The sequence below is a fragment of the Astyanax mexicanus genome, chromosome 1, assembly GCF_023375975.1.
Source record: "Astyanax mexicanus isolate ESR-SI-001 chromosome 1, AstMex3_surface, whole genome shotgun sequence".
In the NCBI taxonomy this organism is placed as follows: domain Eukaryota; kingdom Metazoa; phylum Chordata; class Actinopteri; order Characiformes; family Acestrorhamphidae; genus Astyanax; species Astyanax mexicanus.
In genome coordinates this window covers 82,940,335-82,959,936 of record NC_064408.1, presented here as the reverse complement: position 1 = coordinate 82,959,936, position 19,602 = coordinate 82,940,335, and the positions used below count along the sequence as shown (strand labels likewise).

Below are 19,602 nucleotides of genomic sequence, written 5' to 3'. Positions count from 1 at the left end.
CTTAAACAGCCACAGCGTCAGATTTCGCTTATTTCTAAGTTAAGCCTGTCACTCTTGCTCTGGTTGGGGAGTGTGTGTCTGGGAGGCACAACAGAAGACGGTCAGGAGTGAATGCAGCGCGACAGGTTTGTGTGTGCGGCCGTGTACTTTTGGGGTGAATTGGTAATAAAACAAAATTTTTATCGAACAAATATTTTAGTCACTGAATGCAATCGAATTTTCATAGCAATACTCCAAAATCTAGAAAGCTTACACTGGACATTTTTTTTTTTGAGAAGAAACAGTGAATGAGCAGGTGACCCAACAATTTGTTTATACAGTTTATATACATATATAGAAGTATGTTTAATAATGTATATATTTACTCCAATTTTTGTATTTTTCTGACAAGGTATAAAAAATAGCATGTAAGCAGTTGTAAGTGTGTGTGTGTGTGTGTGTGTGTGTGAAGCTTAACTGGCCATGGAGCATAACAGGCTGTAGAGCTGACTCTCAACACATCTTTCTCTCTCTCTCTCTCTCTCTCTCTCTCTCTCATCAAACATTCGCAAACACTCAACAATCTGTGCTTTATGTCCTATTGGGGGAGCAGCAGACAGACAGACAGTTAAGAGAAAGAGATAGAGAGAGAAAGAGAGAGAGAGAGAGAGAAACAGAGAGAGCAGACAAAAAATGTAATTATTATAACTATGAAAAACAGGAAAAACTTGTTTATGGCGCAATAAACACTTTCTTTGGCAAGGCAATGCTGTGCTTCATGTGTATAAGCTGGAGACTCTCATGATACCAAAAAGAAAGGTTATTATACTCAAGAAAGTACTAAATAAATCTACTGCTGGTTTATTATTAGTCCTATTAGATCAAGACTAATCTAAACTATAGACAAAAAATAAATAAATGTTGTTTTTATTGGAGAACAACAATATAGACCTTTGGATTTAAAGGGTTAAAGAAAAAGATATGTTTAGCAAAAGGCTAGGGTACTGCTCGTTCTATATGTCAGCAGTGTGTCTGGCTCTCAGAGAACGCAATGAGAAAGAGCTGCTGGGACGTGTTCATTTGACAGACACAATGTCACGCCGTTCCTCCTCGCCGCAGCCACAGATAGCAAACTTTTCACTGCATATTATGGCAAAAGAACTATACACAGAACAATGATGTGTTTTTAATAACAAAGAAAAAAACCCTACTGTTAACTTTCCAAAGTTGTGACATAGTTGGACAGAATGCATGCAGCTTCTCACAAAATTAGTGGGTAAAACTCTGAGAGAGAGACAGAGAGAGAGAGAGAGAGAGAGAGAGAGGATGAAAAAGTGAGAGGGAGAAAAAGGAAAACATCTGGCGAACACCGTCAGCACATGCTGAAATTTAGCGGCGGCGCTCGCAGCCTAAATTAGTGGCGAGTTTTATTCCCTGCTGTGGTAGGAAAAATATCAAATCTGTTGCCATATGACTACCATAAAGCGGTATGTGGAGCGTTTGATGCCTTCATGTGGGAGACTTTAACTCCTTCCAGGGCTCCAAGTGGAGAGCACATGCCGCGCCTGCCCGGCTCACTAACGCATCCAGCATGGACGAGGCTGACCCCCGCCAGCACACGACACCAATCAGCCCAACGTGGGGTGGTCTCCTCCAGCCCCAGAGAGCCACAGCCCTGTCCGAGGGCCAAACAATAGCAAGACTGAGGACCTTGAACTGTCTGCTGCTACATAGCGTGTGATACAACAATAGCTTAGGAAAGAAACGAAAAGTACAAAAGTCTAGCACTCCCAGCCACCAGGGGGTGCAACAATGTCTATGACTGTAACAACAGTGATAGCAAAAGACCAAAAATCAATTTATTTTTTATATTTATATTTTATTTATTTTTGAATCGAAAATTTACACCATAGTTTTGGTAAACATACCCTGTATGTAACCGATATACTGAACACCGAAGAACACATACAAATATGATTGTATTAAAAAAAATAGCTATCTACTCTTAGTTAATTTAAATCCTATATTTATGTAACTTAGCCTAACCATACCTCTGAATGAGACAGGCAGCTCATTTGCATTTATCAGACTAATAACCAGTTTTGATAACCAAAAACACCTGGTTTATGTACCCTGAAGCTCTAATACAGCTCTGCTCATCACAGTTACATAGACTGTTCCATAAACTGTGGTGAACATGGACAATGATGTCATGAGCAGTTTTACAGCAATAGTCAATGCTCAGATTTCTGATGTTGCTATAAAAATCTATATAACATTAGAAGGAATTCTAAAACACACATGTACTGTAGAAAGTAAGATAACAAAACATTCAGTTAAAGTAACTATTTTCTACCAATATGTGTTATTTTTATTTGTAAATCAACTTTAAGCTTAAGAAAGACTGTGTGATAATTAGTTATTAGTATTATTTTAGTTCCTACTGCTACTTCCATGCAAATTATGAATACTTCTGCAGCATGCACATTATTATAATATGTTAAATAAACTTGGTTGTCAAGAATTGTGTTCATGCAAAACTTTTCAGGCCAACAAATATGAATAAGGCAAAATTTACAGTGAAGATCCGGATGTATTTTAGTAAATGATTGATTAGATAAACTTGAAAACGGATGGGAAAAAAAAGATTGGCCTTACTCCAAGAAGGCACTGAAAAGGATTTGGCTAAAACATCACATTTACAATGAATTGAAAATGAGTTATATTCTACTTTTATTCTATTCTACTATTTACTACAAAATTAGTACTGTATCCTGCAAAACTTTCAATTTCCATTCTTGACAGTGGAGGTCAAAATAAAAGAATTTTCATTATTTTATCATTTAGAGCTTTTCTTGGGGTCCATTCATAAATCATTCATTCATCAATTCTGACACTATAAAAAACAACAAAAACTGGCATTTCAATGGATACATAGACAACAAAGAGAGAAAGAAAGAAAGAAAGAAAGAAAGAAAAGACCATTGTTTAAAAAGGAGTGTCCATCAACGCATCTCCAGCCTCAAATTTTACATTCATTGAAATACAGTAAGATTTAGCAGATTTACAGCTTCAGGAGTCAGATACAGTGCTGTAGGAGGAGTTATTAAATGAATTAAATTGAATGAACTCATTTAATTATTGTTATAAACATGTGTATAAACATTAATCACAAATAACATCATCAGTAAAAATAGCATTTCCTTTAAAAATGTGTGAACTTTACCCAAAGCTGTTTAGCTGCTAGGGTTGAAATATGATTCAAAAGTCATGAGAATGATACAGGTTGAGTCAGTGTTGCTGTTCTAGTCACACTGAAAAAGGAAGCCTTAATAGGCCTGAACTCGTCTGATTATGGTTGCAGGGCAGCTTTACAACGCCTCTGTAAACTGTAGACCACTATAGTCAACTTTGAACTCTCACACTGTGTGAGAAAACATCTTTCATATCTGCAAACCATCTCTCACCCCTTCCTCTGTCTTACACACAACACCTATCTCTAATCTCACACACACACACACACACACACACACACACACACACACACACACACACACACACACACGCGCGCACACACCCAAACTGCCACTGTAACCTCTAATCACAACCCTGAAGGCTGGACATCAAATGCTGTGAAGTTGAAAACAGATGATCAGAGGTAATTAACGCAGTTTCATATGCAAATTTAATTAATGCAAAACTACAAAGTCATTATGCAAATGGAGTTTTCCTTGAGCCTCTGTGCAAATATTCATCACTCGGAACAGGGATCAGTCTTCCCATCTTTTTCGAAAATCTCTTCCTCTCTCTTTTTTACACACACGCACACACACATACACACACACACACACACATTTACAAAAACCCACATGCGCACTCACACTGCTCTCTTCAGGGAGAATGTATAAATGCGAGTGAAGTTATTTTAAACTTGAGGTGTTTTTTTTTTGTTTTTTGTTTTCTGGCACGGCACCAGGCCCTCGCTATCAGAGCAGGCAGCTGAGAGACTGGCGGAGATGATTTGGCACTGAAGCGAGACAATGCGACCGTTAGACTGAGACCGTATGAATATGCATGACACTGATTACTTTACATGATTAAAGACTACTCTAATATTTAAATGAGAGCATGCTTGGTGATTAGACGAACATTGGAAAGGGCCGACGTGCACGCATGTACAGTTGCTTCCGTGGATGACAAACGATTTGCCATGCAGAGCACTGTGCATGTGTGGCGTGAAGGTGCAGGCCATGCAGCTTTGTGTGAAAACATTCAAAACATTCTCACATTTTTAGTATTTATAGGTTAGATCATTTAAAAACTAAAGCAAGTATAACAAATGTATACAGTGATAATGTGCAACTACATACAAATGTGTTCCATGTGTCACTATTTCTGATTACTGTAGTAAAAAAAGACCATATATAAAAATGTACCTGCCCTTTACTGTGTGCAAATGTAAAAAAAAAAAACAAGTTAATATGAAAAAATCTTAATGAAAAACATTTAACCTCAGCTGTAAGGCTGTCATTGTTTCAAAGTGACCTTATTTTTCTCTAAAAGGAGGTGTGAAACAAGCCATGGTGGAAAAACAAAACAAAGAGAAACTGTACAAAAATAAATTGTAAGTAATGTAAGTGAAAATATTTTTACGGCAATGTTTCCATCACTATGGGAAAAGTATATGAAGTCAACAACATGCTTAAAAAAGGTTAGTATATGCAATTATTTTAAACACACTTAGGCCCAGCTGTGGGCAGTTTAGTTCTACACTGATATAAGTCTGGATGATTGTTTTATTATTTTTATTTTTTTTACGTAAAATTAATTAAATGAGCTAAAACAAGTAGTAATTTGACAAAGGCAAAGGTATAAAGAAAAGAAACATGTCAAGGCTCCTAAGATTAAAAATACTTTTCTTTAAGTGTAAGGAGCAAAAAGTATATTGGTTACAAAGGAAATGCAGTAATTAGGTTATCATACAAATATTTTAAATGTATTGAATCATTTCTATTTATTATAAAATAAGAAACAACCTTTGTGTGGTACTGCTATAGGTGCAACATAAGTGATCATGTGATTTCCTGGACACACTATGTGTATCACTACAGAACATTGATTAACTGCACATTTCATTAACCCTATAAAACTGAACGTCTCATTGGTGATCCATGCAGAATGTGTGTGTGTGTTTGTCTCCTTTACCTCATTAAATGGTGCTCCAGTGTAGTGTGTAAGCTGTATTTCCACGTTAGTCACAGTAAAATGAGTCAGTACGTGGTATGGGAGTTTTCTCAGTGTTTCTGTCATTATAGTAAGAGAGCTCCCAGATGCACCATGGTTTTTCAGTAGAGTGGAGTGCACAGATATATTTCAGAGCCATGTTTGGCTCAGTACAGGTTACTGACGTCTTTAAGCAGGCTAAGAATAAAAGGTCATTGAAGTGTAAAATATATTTGTTAGATTAAATATATAGCAGGAAAGAGCACTGAGAAATCAAATGATTAAAACAGAAGACAATACTAAAGTGGCTGAATTAGCTTCGGCTTTAGAGAGCTAAAAGGGCTTTGGAGGGACAAACCACATGGCAAGAGTTTGACCACAGTGAGAGTCCAAGAGAGCATAACTGGCCGCGCATAACTAATGACGTAATGATGTTTAGCTAGTCCAGTTTTTTGGCAAGCACATGGCGATATGATACATATCATGATACAGAGGTTACGATTTATAATATTGCAATATATATTTCGATACTATAAGGGAAAAAAAATATATATATTTTTTTTTAAATCAAATGTAAGGAAAACACATTATCATATGTGTAAGCTATGATCAGAACGTTTAGATCTGAGTTCAAGTAGTGGAGTTTAAACACAACACAAAATGAACCACTGTCTGACACCAATCTTTTTATTTAAATTATTAATTAAAAAACAATACTGTATTTTTGATTACTGATGCAAAACAAAATAAAACAATATTTCAATTAATCAGTATCTTAAGACAATCCTATGTTAAATATGTGAAATGCTGAAATGCTAACATGTTTAAATATTGCTGAATTGAGACTGTGAGTTCTAATAATAATTACAGTTGTCTTAATAAAAACTAAGCAGATGTATTAGTATTAAGCATACATAAAAGAAAGTGTACTTATTGCCTATTATCTATTAGACTTACCACATACAGAGCGATAGCGCCCAGTAGTGTACAGTTGTATATGGTTATATCACCCCCATCCTGTTTACCGTTTTGCATATCCTGCATGAGGGCGACTGCAGACTATATCGGAAGCACCACCACCGCAATCTACATTTATCCGCAGAAATGAAAACAAAAGTTATTTGGTTTTAAACGTTAAAAAGCTCCATGCCGGTTCCTCGCAGCTCCTAGCCGTTTGAAAACTCTTGGCAACACATTAACGATTATAATCACATCTGGAAGCTGTGGCGTGTGTTGTGGCAGGGCTGCAGTGGTAAGCTGACTCAAATCCACAAGTGCAAAGATACACGACCCGATCCCTTGGAGGCAAACGTTAAGAAATGCAGTAAAATCTGTACATATCCCTGCAGAATTCTGCCCTTGACCTGAATAAGTAAAGCACAATAAAAGCACAAATGTTGAAGTAACGCTTTACAATGCCCACTGGGGCCAATAGTGAACACTGTAAGTCTCTATGTGATTTAAGAGAATCCCTCAAAAATGGCTCTACCTACAGCTCTCTCATTTAAGTGCACATACACTGCCAAATTTTGGACACCTTCTTTCCTTTTGAATATTTTTATTTTGTATTGAAACTAAAGAAACTGCAAAAAAAAAAAGAATTGGAAGTCATTTCTGATAATAAATATAATGCATAATAAATACAATTTCTGTTGGACAAAAAAAAAAAAAGGCAACATTATAGTGCAAAAATATTTCATTCCAGGTAATTCTGGAGCATTCCTACTGGTCAATCTTTTGTAGAATGTAAATTAAATAACATTTTGCCATAAAGTAAAAACTGCAACTATTGTGCACGTCTGTGACAATATACGCCTACTCAAACTACAAATGTTGTAAGTAGTGTTTTAGAACATGGATTGTTTTTTTTTTTGCAGGACAGCCAATCAGAGCTATTAGAGCTGATAACTGGATAAAGAAAGTTTGGAGAACGTTCATGTTCAAATAAATTGTGACAAAAAATTTCTTAAAATCATACAAATGGCTTAAGTGGAAAAATATCTAATCTAACAAATAACTGTGATATGTTAATATGTTTTTATAAGTAAAACACAAGCAACTAGCTTTATTAGCATGAAGCAGCTTTGTGTTAATTGCTTGGGAAAATCTATTGCTTCAGAAAGTGTGTGCATGTTTGTGTACGGGGGGGTATGCAGACAGATGTGTCCACTTATGAAGACTGAGGGTTGATTTTAACACATCTGTTTTGAGAGTGGGTGATAAGGTACTGCAAAGCAACAAAGAAAACGTTCATTTCTATCATAAAGATTTTTAAAAACATGCATCTACAGTACTGTTAGTGTTTTACCACAGAACATTTAAGCTAATGTGTGACTCGTAAAGCAGCTGCAATGCATAGATAAATCTGTCTTCACGTTTTTCAAGTCTTTTCAAAAATAGTCCATATAGACGTGTGACTTCTGAGATTCTCATAACCACATTATTCTAAGGGGAAAAAACAGGGTTGGTGGTAGTTCATCCCCTGTGCACCCCCCAACAATCAATCCCTGACTATAACAGTAAGGATATAAAGACAGTCATGTGAAAATTCGATGGCACTGATGCTTCAGGCTGAGGGCTGGGATAACTGCCCCTCAGCCCAGCCAGTGATGCCAACTAGCTGCCCCATGGGGGCTGTGACGAGGAGAAAATGGGTTCAAATTTCGGCCATGGCTGCCCCGTGCCCGGATTAGCCCTGTGGGACAGAGCTGGATGAAAGCCCATATCTCTACACTTTCACTCTCTGCTCAAGGAAAGGAGAAGGATGTTAACAGTCAGTCAGATTTCTAATGCTCCTGCTTTTGTTACTGTGGCAGAGTGCCATCAGTTATTTAGACCTACCTGAATATTTCAGAGTGCAAAAAAACAAAACAAAAAAACAACTCTGGTCAGTTATGATTATTAAAGAAACAATTTAATTCATTATATAATTATTATAATTTAATTATTTTGTTATTATCAGAATTACTTAAAATTACTTTGAATTAATCATTATCATCATTGTCATTATAACTGTTATGTACTGAATAATATATTGTCCAAACTATTATTGCAATAAATTGTATTATTGTCATTTAAAATTATATTGTGCTAATGAAATAATGATAATATAAAAGAGTTTTAATGTAATTAAAAGAGCAAAAGACTCTTTTAATTCTTAAGAATTGTCCGACATTTGGGTTTGAAATATAACATTTTATTTACATATTTCAAATATTTCAAAAAAGTCAACATACTAGCACATTTACATGAACTGACTCTGATGTATAATATTATAATATATATATATATATGTCCATATATCGTACGATAAGTGGATAATGTAATTTTTAGGACAGGCCAACACTATATACAAAATTAGCAAATTTAGACAATAAAGCAGTACACCTGGATTTCCTACTTTATCCATATGTTACTAAATGGTATTCTTATAAATTATAATATATTTTTTTAAACATTATGCTGTTAAATCCTCACAAAATTGATGGCTTCTGTACATGGCACTAGTAATATAGGAATCTAAACTAATGTAAATTAACAGCAGTAAACACTATATGAAGACTGAAGTATATAAAGCTTTGAATTACTGAGAAGCTGAACTGGGGGGAGTTAATGTTGTGAACTCATCACATTCTATCCTTTGGCAATCTGTATATGTTCCTGCTGGCCCCAGGCACATAGCGCTATATTTTATTTAATTAGACCCATTAAATATAACCTAATTTCACTGGATCTGAAAACGGTTAAGTAGCAGTCTAATACACTGAGAAAGCTTGCTGTGGAAAATCCAGTTCAGTCTCCAGCACCTCTCTGTTTAACATACAGGCTACAGACAGTCCTCAGTTCAGTGTTTCGTTTGAATGCTAAATACTAAATACCAAAAATCTACTAAAATACTAAAAGTGATGTCAACAGAGAGAAGTGCAATAGTGTTACTTTATAAGTAACTAATTACAGCAATATACTTTAAATAATTGTTCAAATATTTGAATATATGCTATTTACCTGCTGGAGAGAACATGCTGTAGTAGATCTTTCTGTGTGTGTGTGTGTGTGTGTTTTCTGTGTGTGTGTGTGTGTGTGTGTGTGTTTGAGACTCAGACTGAGACAAAGTTGAAAGAAATAGCGCCACAGAGAAAGATGTGTGTGTTTCAGACGTGTCTCTCACTCTGCATGTGTGTGTAAGGTGAGACTAGTCTATGAGGTCTATAAGAGTTACAGTGTTGAGGCTTAAATGGTGTATGTGTGTGTGTGTCAGTATGTCTATATGTATGTGTGTGTGTGTGTGTGTGTGTGTGTTTGTCTGTGTTTGTGTGTGTAGTTGTACAACTCTGCTGCCATCTGAATGAGAGAGCACTGTTATTAATACTTCTCCATTTCTCACAGCTATTGAATTTAAATGGGTGTTTTTAACCTGTTTCTATGAGAACACAGAGAAGCTCCTTCCAAAAACACATAGCAAGCTTTTACCTCTTCTTCTTCTTTTTTAACAAAATTGGTTTCATCTGCCAAAGTGCTCAAGGCTGCTGTGTGATGTTTCACTCGCAGAGAGAGAGAGGGACAGAGAGAGAGAGAGAGAGCAGGTCTAATGAAATCATCTGACAGCTATTAATCCCTCTTGAAGGCTTGTGTCAGAGTCAAACTGAAAATCTCTGACAGAAGCTATCCACAACAATCAGGTGAAGTGTGTGTGTGTGTGTGTATACATTCAGGAATGGGCTATTTAAGAGTTAGTATGTACAGTATGTGTCAATTACACTATCACTATATGCTCAAAAGTATTAGACCACATGCTCATTCATTGTTTTTTTCTGATATACAAGGTATATAAATTTATTTCTGCTTTGGGTGGAGTAAGTGTCTCACCTGTCCAGGGAGGATTTTCTACTAGATTTTGAAGCACTGCTGTGAGGATTTGATTGCATACAGTGACAAGAGCATTACTGAGGTGGGGATGTTGGAAGATCACCACCACAACTCATTCTAACTCCTTAACTCATCTTAAAAATATTAGATGGGAGCACCATCATTCCAGGTTCATGTTTATCTGCACAAGAGTGTCCTATTTTATTAGCAGTCCTTCTATACAGGGACTAGACAAGCTGTGTGCATGTGCATATGTCTAGTATGTTCCGCATTTTTACATTTCTTACACTGTTTGTTCTTAATAGTCTCATCACAATAGTCTGATCACTGTATGTTTTTTTTGTAGGCCGCCACATGTTTACCATATTGTGTTGTACTTCTTTGTATTAGTATTGTAAGTAGCGTTGTAATTTTTTAAACTTATGATCCTTAAAAGAGCTGTTCTCTACCTTCGAGACTATGTTTACATTTTTTGTACTTTGGAGGACTAAAATGCATCTGTGTAGAATCCTTTTTATCTGACAACGTAATGCAATTTATCTGATTGAGCTGAAGAAGCTTCAGGAGCATCTAAATGGGAGAATCAGGTGGATCTGATTACAGCGGCAATAAAACTCTGCAGGAGAATCAGCGGGAGCTCAGCTCATTAATAATCACTTACTGCACGCATTTACATAGGGAAAAAAAATGATGCATTGAATTTACTTGAGGTGCACATAATTTACACATGAATTAAATGTATATTACATCAATACGGTATTGTGTGTTAATAACTGTGCTGATCTAATGTACTTCATTCATGTGTCAAGTTAGTACACATTTGAATACAGTCAAATCAATGCATTACTTTATACTTATAATGATTAAACTCTTTCATTTTATAGAAATAAACATGTAATTGAGCCTTATTTTTACAGTGTTACAAATGCTTCCAGGCGTTTGGCCTATATTGTATGTGCACAGTATTATCTATAGTGTTTTTGCACTTCTTCTCTTGTTCTATTATAACTGAAGAAAAGAAAGGTTCATTGTTACTGTCGCTTCTAAACATCTGGTGGTATATGGCATGAATATGTGTTGAGTAATATGAATTATAAAACAGCACCCGCCTCCCATGTGCACCTCCCATACCTCTCTGCCAAGCCTCAGGCCTGTAAAGTGCCCGTCCTGCACCTACCTGTTGGGATGGTTTCCTGCTTGGGGCAGATTCCTCTAGCGGGTGTCAGTCGCTTCTCCTCGTCCTCGCCGCCCGGCGTCACCTGGATGCCGATCTCCACAGGACCGGCCCGCTGCGACCTGGGAGACGAGGGCCCGCTGCCCCTGTCGCCCGCTTTCTCATAGCAACCGCCTGCACCCCTGCACAGCCGCCGCTTGTGCTCGATGAAGGCCAGGATATCTCCCAGGGGGAAGTTGGTCTGGCACTGGCCACAGGTCAGCAGGTCTCTTTCTCCAGCCACTGGGCTGACCAGAGAGGGGTCCGGAGAGTGGCAGTCAGTGTCTGCATCATGGGTGGGCTCATCTATGGAGGAGAAAGAGGGAGCAGAACAGCAGAGATGTCAAACAGTTGTACAGTATATCTGGAAAAAATATATTTAGATAAAATGATATAAAGTAACAAATAAAAAGGAATTAGTCTGCTTTTCTTGCTTTACCTCGTGGAGTAAGAAAAGGAGACCCACCAGGAACAAAAAAAACTGCGACTATAATTCCGATTTTGTTTCCACTTTTGAATCTGACTTTGATTCTGGTGAACCTGCTTGTAAACCTGATTATGATTTTGACCCTGATTCTAATGAATTTGACTGAGGCACTGATTATAAATATAATTCTCATTGCAATTTTAGTTTTGATTCTGATTGTGATTTTGGTGGTGAATCTGCTTATGAACCTGATTATTCTTATCATTTTCTTTATTATTTTGATAATAATGATAATTCAGTTTAGATTCGGACTGCAGCAATTGGAATTCAGAGTGTCAATCTGATTTTAATCCTGTTCTTATTGCGATTTTATCTGTAATTCTAATAGCAATTAGCATGTTTAACAGATATTTATTCTGATTAACAGAGAGGCATGGAAGACTATTAACCCTTACCCTTCATGCATATTTACAAAACATTATTCTGCAAAGAGAAAATATGTGTTATATTGGTGTAATAAGTTCACAGTTTGCGAAGACATGACACAAGTGTTATACAGCTTGATGTGGATATGTGTACAGTGACACACTGTGGTAGCAATGAAGCGTTTTGTGCAGTGTGGCGCTGAGCACCAGAGGTTCGTCAGCCGCAGTACATTAGTAACTCTACACTGTTGCACACTGTTCTGGATTACAGCCACTTCTTTGACCTCAGATGAGCTGATTTGTCTAGATTGTCTACTAACTTAGATTTGGAGATAATCTGGAGGCCTGCGTCTTGCTCTGCTGAACCATACTCCTTACTAAGACCATATTCTGCATTTCGTAGCTCCTACCCAACCTCAAAGTGACCACAACACACATTCGCTCATGTCATATTAACAGACAACCTAACTGATACACTGCAAGCTTCCTATAACGCAGACGTTACAGCCTCGCTGTGCCTCCCTCTGTAGCAGGCGTTCTACTTTCTTTAGGCTGCAATATCACACACCGCAAAGCCCAAACACCTGTGAACTACAAACTGAGATCAGACAAGGTGTATGTGTGAGTGTGTGTGTGTGTGTGATAGCAGTGCAAAAACACCCGATCCTGCAGTGGCATCTCTGCTTCCGGTCTACTTCTGTGCATGCTGGACCGGATGCTGGAGAGGTGCACATGCACTGTACAGGTAGATCAGAAGAAGCTGAAGAGCATTTGCTGAAGCCACAAAAGGGGGGTGAGAGAGTGTGTGTGCGAGCGTGTGCGAGTGTGTGTGCTCCGGAGAGCCGCAGGCCGCTTCGGGTTTCACACACGGCGCAGTGCAGGTGCACTCTGGGAAAAGATCAGTTAAGGATAGCTAAAAAACTGCCACATCCCTCTTTTGTGAAAATTTACTGTCCTGTCTGACTAGAGTCTGATTTTATGAGGCTGCTGTCAGTTATTATTCAGTTACGTTATTTGTTATATACTGATACTAGTTATTAAGTTCTTTAGACATGAAATATAGAAGTAACCCAAGTTGAATATGATGAATTGCGAAACAAATTCCTCCCATTCCAGCTAAAGCCCTTTTATTAGCCAGGTATACTACCACATGTGTCGTCACTGTCTGCTGTAATTTACAGCATTTTTCTTCTACTTATAGTGAATTTCATTTTGATTCTGACTTTATTTATGTGATTTTCATGTGATTCTAATACAAATTAAAATCTGTCATCCATGAGCAGTTTAAGCATGTTTTAACAGACACTTAACATAAGTAACAGACTAAGACTGTAACCCTCAAACCTGCAGGTTTATAATTAGATATTAATCCTAAAACCTGATAGGCAGTTTCCCAGACAAGGATTAAGCCTAGTCTCGGACTACACAGCATTTTGAATGGAGATTATCCATTAAAAAGAAACTGTAGTTTACAACTAGGCCTAATCTCTATCCGGAAAACCGACCCTATACGTACTATAACTTACTGAGTAAAAAAAAAAAAAACATTTCACTGTAATTGAAAACAATAAACTGAGGTACAGTATGTTCAGAAAAGACAAACATGACGCATATAATAGGTATTATATAATAGAGACATGAAATACTATATTTAAATCTTTTTAACCTTAACTGGAAGTAAAGAGATCTGGGTGGCCAGAGTGAAGAGGCAGAATACAAATATAAAATTGTATTCTTTAAAACTCCAAAAGAAAAATTGCAACTTTAATAATACAAGTCATTTTCAAGTTCTATTGGTCCATTACACATTAACACAATTCAAAAAACTGTCAGACATTGTGTCAAAAAAATAGATAAAAACAGCATTATTTTAGATATATGAATTTATACAGCATTTTTCTGTTATTGTATATAATTATGATCTGAGCCTCTCCAATTAATAACCATATATCAACTATTTCATTTTTTTATGAGGAATCAGTTATTTTCCCTTCACAAACAAATGTATCAAAACTGTATCTAAATAAATTTTAGTTTTTTATGTAAACTGATTTCTTCTTTTTTGGAAAGAACTATATACTGACCAGCACTTTGTGTGCAGATAGTGAAGGCTCTCTTTATCATGTATATCTTTATGCCTGTATCTGCACTCTGCACTCAGCATTGACCCTCAGCTTTGGGACATCCTGTACTGGTAACTTTAGACATACTTTCTCTCTTGTGTTATTATTCTACTCACACCCAAATTTAGCAGTTCAAACTCTTACTTACTCTCATTTACTCAGCCTTCCAGTCACTTGCTCACTTACTCACTCATTCCTCATCGCTAAGATAAACAATTTCTACTGTATGTCTTGTAGTGTGTCTAGGACAGGAAATGCATTGCTACTGATATTGCTGTCTTTCACTCTGTACTAAACATCATTTGTTCAGGCTTGCACAATATATCAATCCCTAATGAGTATCGCAATATATGTTTAGATTTTTGCAAAAATGTTATTACAAGTGCTTTTAGTGTGCAAATAAGCCACTGATCTAATCTCTTACTATTTTCTTTACTGTGTGCCGGGAGCATCTTGGCCAAACCTCACACGTGTCAACAGAAGTGAAAATCGGTTTGGTCCGAATAATCTTAGACCGTAGTGCAATATAATTTTTTGGTCCAAAGGTGCAGTTCTACATCTGATAGATATGACCACACCAAAGTGACAGTAATGACAAAGCTGCTCAAAATCACTGGATATGTCACTCAAATCGCCCCGCCATGTTCACGTAGCAGCTGAAGGCCCCTGCGAGATGGCGGCCATGAGCGACGCATCCACAGCAGCAGCAGCAGCAGCTTTAGTGAAGTGCTGTAAGTGACGGGCCGTTGACACACACCTGGCCATCTGCACTCCACTCTCACTGCGAGATGAGAGAGGCCTCGGCATGTTTGTTCGTTCAGGGTTGAGTAACATTGCCAGAGGAGGAACATAAATGTCATGGAGCTGGCACAGTGCCAATGCCACAGGAATGCTCCCCCCTCAGAACAACTCAGCACCGCCACGGGGCACGGGGCAAAAAATGTAGGTGGGGCTGAGAACCACAGGGATATCATATGGGAATAAACGAGAAATGCGGTGTTGCAATCTGCATCCATGTTTATTAGCAGTGATCAGTGTGATCTATGGTCTTTTATTAGATTGATAAGAGTGATAACCTAAATTACTGTAATCTAAAATATAGTATTATTATTATTATTATTATTATTAGTTGTAGTAGTAGTATTTGTATTAGTTGTATTAGTATTAGCATTAATAATTGGTATAAAATCTATCCACATAAATAAATAAATAATTCAAAGAATAAATAAAAATAAATGACAAATGCAAATAACTAAAATGCATTAAAATATCTCATAATTAGCTGAATAATTAAATAATTTAAAAAATATTATTTTTTTAAATGTTAAATGATGCACAAAATACATTCTGAAGAATTTAGACAAATTAAACAAAATCATCGGAAGAAGTGCAGTAACATTCCGGTCAGAACGTCGCTTGTGTGACAAGTGGTGTAGAGCTTGTTTGGCACTTGACGGGAACATAACGAGCGCAAATAAATAAACAGAAAAGATCAAACGACTGACTGTGAACCTCTCCCGCTTCATTTCCAACAACTCGCATACTGCCGATACACTTTTGGCCCAGCGACTAATGTATTACATGCAATGCATGTTTAAACCCACACGGCCTGGAGACGCTTTCTCGCGTATTTATTCATCAGAACATCATATCAGTTCATATGAAGCCAGATGTTCAATAACATCCTCTCCAAAACTTTAAACCTGATATTATCAATGACACCGATGGAGCGGTAATTTAAGCAGCCGCACCACTTATATGCCCTCTCCAGGGACGAATTTATACGCCAATAAATTGAATTAATTATATCCGGCTTAAGATAAGAGATTTGTAGTGAGTGTGGATTGGGAATGATACTCTGGGGATGACAGACACTGTACAGATTATAAACACTCTTATCACACATTATTCCTGAAGGCTGTAATCAGAGGGCAGCACAAATTGTGAAAAAAAAGAGCTCACATACACACACATACACACACACACACTAACACACACACACACACAAAGGAAAGGGGGCAATGTCAACTTTTACAACTGCATGATACTCCTAAAGACTTAGAGCACCCCCTATCAGCTTGTGTGGCACACACTGCATGAGAGAATTTAGAGAAATCCACCCACATATCTCTGCATGATCCAACAAACTGACAAAAACAGGCATGTGAGTGGAACGTTTCTAATTATGAGGTAAAACATCATACAGCATATGCTTCAGATAGCTCTAGATGCTAAAGGTCAGCGAGGTACATGAGCTCATGGCCTTGTTTTATGTGTTTATCTCCACTGATAAGATGCTAAAATAAAACGAGCCTCAATTCACTAAGGTTTATGTATTTGTATATACAGTTTTAGACACTTGAATGATACATTTGGTAACAAATCTGTAACACCTAAAGACTAATAGAGGATATTTCCTTAAACAAAATCACGACTAAATGACCTTCTTGATAAGATCCGAGTTTATCATATCACTGAGCAGTGGGTGGCTTTTCTTAACAGCATTAAACTCATTAAATGAAGGTGTCCTCCCTTACGTTGTGTGTGTGTGTGTAATCTGAACGGTCATTCAGACATTCTATGCGTGCCTACACAGGCCACCACACAAAACCATTATGAAACACTGAAGGATTTGCTCTACATGCGATGAGCCGCAGGATTATGATGGACGTCCCCCTCCTACACTTTAACACATGCAAGAGTTCATGCATTGGCACGAGCATTATTTGCAAATTAAAAAATATAAAGTGCAAAAAGCATGCATATGCATTGCAATTAGTGAATAGTGAAAAATAAACTTAACTTTTAATTGAAGTCAAAGCACAAAGACTTTATACTAAGTAATGTTTGAGCATTTCTATTGGCCAGTTTATTTAAAAAATGTGAAATGATGTGAAGAACAACTGCTAGTTTCATATTATGTTAAAAAGAGAAAAATGTCAGAAATGGAAATACATATTTTTGCATTGTATTCCACTGTTTAATAAACAAATGTATGGTGCCACACAAGCATTAGCACTTGACATAAGACACACAGCTTATTCTACGCAGTGTCTTTCCAACTCTTTACACTACACACCTGCATGTGTGTATGTGCATGCCCACACCATACAGTATGTCATTCATTTATTTTGATGTGTGAAATATGTTGATATTCCAGTTCCCTCTGTCTTTTTCACGTCCCGAAAATGACCTATGGGTCTCATCACCCTAGGCCATGTCTCTGTTGAGCAACTGCCATGTCCTGTTCAGGGACGGTTGACTTAGCCAAATGAGGCGATTCTGGTTTTCCCCCGTTTGTTTGAGTCCTGAAAGACGTGACAACAGCCTGCCAGGGTCGACCTGGGTTTTTTCTCCTCATGCTTCACTCATGCTTCACTTATAGTCAACCCTTTATGCTCAGTTTACTCACCACACATGCGAACTTACACGAGTAAAACACACACACACAGACACACAAAAACACTTGCACACTTCCTCGGACAGTTGCACATAAATGCCCACTTAAACAGAATGTGTTTGACAATGAGTCACATTCTCATTATTCTGCTCAAACACACGTATTTATGAATATTCAGACCCCAGCACAAACAAGCGCATACACACAGATACACACACACACACAGATTAATTGTGTTACTTAAAAGTGTAATGTGTATTATGTTTTTAATGTAAATGTTACCTAATTAATTAAAAAAATTGTATTAATTTAGAAAAACTGTAAAATATATGCTTGAAAATAATATTACATTCTTGAAAAGGCCTTTACAAAGCTCATCCCTTCCTTTCTCTGTTTTCACTTCAGTCTTGCCATCTTCTCTAATGCCTCATCGGCTTTGGTAACATTCTGCATATATTCAAATCACACAAGGGTCATTAAGCTATTCGGTAATTTATTAATATAGAGGGAATTGAAACAGGGTCTGCTACTTTTCCACAAATACTCTAATTGTAGAACGAAAAGTCACTGAACCTACAATGAGCACAGTATTTTAAAATTTGATGGCAAATAAGGCAAGAAATATGAAACATTAAGGGCATTCACAAGTAAGAAAGTTGCATGCATTTATTTGTAATGAAAAATAAAACTTAAAATCTTAAATAGAACTTAAATAAATCTCAAATATAAAAAAAATAAACATCTTAAAAATAGATTTTTTTGAGTAGACTAAAAGTATAATCATATCGCTAAACATTAGAGTGAATGTAATAAGAATGTAATAGGAACACATTAGGCCTAATCAAATAACATGTAAAAAATAGTAATTGTAAAAATATAATACAAAAAAATAAGTGATCATACTGTGACATACAGAGCAGATACACTTTTTACAAACATAAAAAATAAAAATCTGTGTATTAGTCATTCCGGCTAAAAGAATGCTCTTCACTCTTCAATAGGGAACAGATTGAGTGAAGCGTGCTGCTGTGAACTAGGCTGATTAGGCTGCTATTCAGAAATTGCATTTTAGCAGATGAACGCTCGGAACGGGGTACTTTCGAGTGCTGTTACATTTGATAGATGAAATTTCAGGAACCGCCAGGGTGCTAGAAGTGAACACCATTTGGGCCTGTGCACTAAAGAATTGCTGAAGGGCTGCTTGAGATCAGCCTGATCGGACAGAACTTGATTATCTGAAGCTGAGGTTGAGAATGTGAAGCTCAGAATGTGAAGAGAACAGCATGCTGCTGTGCAAATGAAACTAAATTCTGCCATGCGTGTGTATGTGTGAGCCCTTTTACAGTGTACAGGTAAAATGTAAAAGAGTGTTAAAAAATAGGGGATGTATTAAAGCCTAAGAAATATGTCAAATATACAACAATTACAGTGACAACAATTTAAATATAAGAATCACAAGCACACTCACATATATGTATATATATCTATATATATATATGACATATCTTCATCTATATATAAATAAAGCTTTTTGCAGAGCAAAGTTTGTTAAATCACACTTTATCTATCTATATATATATATATATTAACAACTATTTGCGACTTATTATTATTATTATTATATGATATGACAGCGTGGGCTGTAGAAAAGCCCGCTAAACAAAGTCCGGATGCGTTCTGGCCTGTGTGATAAATGTTGTTAAGGCCCTTCTCGGCCGTCAAACGCACTCTAGGTTATTATTACTATCCTACCTACTGTAGTTATATCTATTACAATTAATTACAATATTATGAATCATAAATAAACTACAATTACAACCAGTTTTATTGCACTGAAATGGACCAGCAGCTCAAAACATACACCTGAAAAGTGACACACTGTGTCAACATTTTGAGCTCTGTCCAGTTCAGTTTTTAACCAGTCTGTTAAGTTATATTGTGAGAAA

General features: G+C 36.8%; 1 protein-coding gene across 1 annotated transcript in view; it reads right to left on the bottom strand.

The window, feature by feature from the left end:
• bcl11bb (BAF chromatin remodeling complex subunit BCL11B b) overlaps nucleotides 1–19,602 on the bottom strand; it is a 37,129-nt gene that overhangs the window by 16,450 nt on the left and 1,077 nt on the right. The window contains exon 2 of the mRNA XM_007255421.4: nucleotides 11,246–11,587. Coding sequence (XP_007255483.1) covers nucleotides 11,246–11,587 — 342 coding nt within the window. The remainder of the gene's footprint in view (nucleotides 1–11,245; nucleotides 11,588–19,602) is intronic.